The sequence below is a fragment of the Gavialis gangeticus genome, unplaced genomic scaffold, assembly GCF_001723915.1.
Source record: "Gavialis gangeticus isolate Ggan-Ray unplaced genomic scaffold, GavGan_comp1, whole genome shotgun sequence".
NCBI classification, from domain to species: domain Eukaryota; kingdom Metazoa; phylum Chordata; order Crocodylia; family Gavialidae; genus Gavialis; species Gavialis gangeticus.
Genome location: NW_017729033.1, coordinates 12,986,753 through 12,990,424, shown reverse-complemented (window position 1 = coordinate 12,990,424; position 3,672 = coordinate 12,986,753). Strand labels below are relative to the sequence as shown.

At 43.7% G+C, this 3,672-nt stretch overlaps 1 protein-coding gene across 2 annotated transcripts in view; it reads left to right on the top strand.

Moving 5' to 3' along the window:
• SMYD1 (SET and MYND domain containing 1) overlaps positions 1–3,355 on the top strand; it is a 61,918-nt gene extending 58,563 nt beyond the window's left edge. For both annotated transcript variants that reach the window (XM_019526631.1, XM_019526630.1), the window contains one exon: positions 1,801–3,355. In XM_019526631.1, coding sequence (XP_019382176.1) covers positions 1,801–1,959 — 159 coding nt within the window. In that variant the 3' untranslated portion in view covers positions 1,960–3,355. The remainder of the gene's footprint in view (positions 1–1,800) is intronic.
• The last annotated feature ends 317 nt before the right edge of the window (positions 3,356–3,672 follow it).

Below are 3,672 nucleotides of genomic sequence, written 5' to 3'. Positions count from 1 at the left end.
AAAATCTAGCATTAATAATATAAAGCTTGCTTCATACAGAGTGATGAAAGTCCATTAGATTTTATTGCAGCTGGTAAGGAGAATAAAATTTCCTTGTTACGGGAAATGTCCATATTGGCTTCCATCTTAAATTGGGATAAAATATCAACATATTGGGAATTCTTGTAAACAGTTCTGGATCTCTTTTATTGGGACATGTTGAAACAAAGTCTTATTTTGAAAGACAGTGTTTTATTTTTGAAGTATTGATTTACAGTAAAAAAAGTTATTTGCTGACTGATTCCAAATGATATTTTAACTTAAAATGTCAATTCAAAACAAAAAGCATCTTTTCCATTCAAAATGTGTCTTTGGACAACTGGTAAAATGAGCTTCTGTTAGCATTTTCTGATAGATAAATATGGTCAGAGTTTTTGCTGGGCATTTGGTGAATTTTTTTATTGGGGTGGAGTGTGCATGCAAGAATGGATACGCCTGCTCCAAAGCAGCTTAGCTAAGGCTCACAGAACTGTCTGATGTGTATAAGGGACCAGTCTCTTTCATTATTCCCACTCCCCCAACCTCTGTGTCACCTGCAAGCTTTATCACTAACGTATTTCCCCCCAAATCACTCGTAAAAGTGTTAAATAGCATTGGGCCAGTAACTGATCCCTGTGGTACCCCACTTGAAACATGCCCACTCTAGGATGATTCTCCATTTACAAACAGATTTGAGACGTAACAGCTAACCAGTGTTTAATTCATCTAGTGGGTGCTATGTTGGGTTTGTATTGTTCTAGTTCAGGGGTTAGCAAACTATGGCTCACAGGCGAGATCCAGCCTATAGAGTCATTTTATCTGGCCCAGCAAGATTGGGTGGCGTTTTGGCAGTAGGGGGCTTTGGTGGTGCTTCTGCAGCATGGGGCCTTCTTCTCCCAGGTGGTGGGAGAAGCAGCAGCGGCACTGTGGATGTGGGGTGGAAGTGGTGTCTGCAGCCCTTGCTCCATTTCCAGCCATGGTGGCAGTGCAGTCCAGGTTGGAAGAGGCCCACGCTTGGAGCTTAGCTCTGTTAAAGTGTTTCCCCAATACAGTGTTGCTGCTCCTATTCTAGTTTGTTAATCAGAACATTACACTGTACAAAAGCTGATCCTTTAGAGAAATCACACCAACACTTTTACCACTGGGTTGATTCGCAAAAACTAATACTTTAGTTTGACAGGGCTTGTTTGTTGGTCATTGGTCTTCATCTTGGCAGAGGGGGCCCTGGTCTTCTCTAAACCTGCCTACATTTTATGGGAGAGGTGCAATGAGCTTACAGCATCTGCTTACCCCTAGGCACCTGGGCCCCAGGACCAGCTTGCCTGGGGTGGAAAAGTAATTTTTAGGATCCTTTTTGGGTCTGTGCAGGCCAGCTTATAAGCTAGCATGGGAACTGATTTTGTTCTCATGAAGAGAGCTGAGATGCCAGCTCTGGGCATGTGGATGGTATTTCTCCAAAGAATAATTAAATTAAGCAATCCCTGTCTTCCCCACCACTAACCAGACTTGTCGGTCAGGAACACAGCTGGACTTGGGAGAGAAGATGTCTGTGTCTAGTCAGCTTTGAGCCTTTCCTGTGTGAAATCGAAGCGTCCCATTTTACATGAAGGGGCCTTTGACAGCTATGCCCTCAAACTGGTCTAGCCCACTTAACTAGAGGCTGCTAGAGGTTGTGAACGAGAAGCCGCTATCCCATTTTTAGAAAATGCTTTCTCTGTTGATTTTGAGAACTGTTGTCACAGCTTTTGCTTCTTGGTCTGCCCTTTGATTGCATCCCTGCAGGTCATGCGTGTTCAGACGGAGATGGAGCTGCGCATGTTCCAGCAGAACGAGTTCATGTACTACAAAATGAGAGAAGCGGCCCTCTCGAACCAAAAGATCCAAGTCATGCCAGAACCCTCCACTGAGGCTTCACAAGACCTCTTTGTCAAGAAGCAATAGACCCTGAGCTTGATATCCTATATACCAGTATTCTTGTAAGGGGTACTACATCAGCCACTGTTGTTCTGAATAGGAAGAGAGTGACATGTCCTTAAAGTTGTTTCTAATGGTATCTAATAACACACAGATATGTAGGGAATGGGTCTTGAAAAATGTTTTTTTTTTCTAACAGCTCAGAGCATCGATTAAGAAGTACTTTCCAGGAAATGCCTCTTGAGCCTAATAATAATAATAATAATTAAAAGAAGTCATTATAAAATAGCTTCAGCAATAATTCAACTTAGACCTCATTCAAAACTACTTTCTTTTCATGAAAGGCCAAATCCTGAAGTCTTTGCTTAGATTTCCAGTGAGTTCTTTCTTGAGCAAAACTTCCACTGGTGCTTGCCCCAGTGCACCAGGACCTCTGCAAACAGAGTATGGGCTACAGCATGTCTTGTCTGGGGAATTATTGAGTGAAAACAGAGTCAGGCCCTCAGGATTTGGCTCATGAACAACATTTCATGTAAGGTCACTTTTCCAGCCCTTCAGAATTGATTGTTAGTGTAGTGACTAGCCTGGCAGATATAGCAGACTTTAGGGAGTGCTGTGAGCAGAGTGCAGATTGACTTGGGAGCTTCCATTGGCCAAATAAACATAGTTTTGAACTTTCTAAATGAGGATGACAGTATCTCAGTGGTTTTTCTATCACCACCTCAACCAGGTCGAGTCAGGTGAGGACAGTTATCAAACATTATGGTCTGGAGTGGGGCCAGCCCAGTGGCTAAAGAAGATAAGTAACAGAAGAGGGAGCTTTGATCACACTGACAAAGGGAGTGGGGAGCCGTGGGAAAGAACCCCTTCCCCAGACAGCGGGTGGGTGGGAGCTTGTTAGTGGAGAAGAGGGGAGATGTTCTCCCCATTACTCTTACTTACCTGAAGTCCCAGTCCTAACCCAGCCTGCAGCACTGTTGGTCTGATAGGTTTGGGCTCCATTTATGCTAGCTGACTGAACTGGGTCCAGATGACCTGCTTCATTATCATTGTTCAAACCTCATATGTCAGTTAATTTCTGAGACAAGTGCAGATGGGGATGAATGCCCAGAACTGAGTTCAATGCACTTTGATGTGGCTAGTGGATAATGTTAGAGCTAGTGTGGAGTAGGAATAGACCACTCAAAAGCTTATAGGGTGTAGGAGAGGGGACAAGATTGGTGATTCCTTTAGGGAGAGGCTGACACGGGTTCTTGCTGATATCTTCCCCGAGTATTTGCTTTGGTTTAGGACAAGTCTATCTCAGTGGGCTTTCTGTACATTGGGAAGGAAAAGGGTTTAGTGCAATGGCCATCAGACAAAGTTCCAAGACAGTCCAGTTTGCACGCTTGCCTCTACCCCTGGCTTTGGGCAAGTCAATTAACCAACCTCTTCAGTCAAATTCAGATGAGAGTCCAACCTCTGGAAGGACTGAAAGGAAATGTAAATTATAGTAGCTTACATTCACCATTATACCTGATCTTCCCCCTTTGCAAAATGGAGATGACAGTATCCATCATGTGTGGGAGCTGGGAAGAAAAACTAGATACAGGTGTGCCAGGGCTAAGCTTTGTAATTTTTCACCATGTGGAAGAGGCACAGCAATAGGACATGATGTGGACATCACCAGCTTTGCTGAGGCTTTTATCAGCACAGTGTCTCTTCTACTTTACTGTAACTCAAGCTGTAAAACAGATTAGC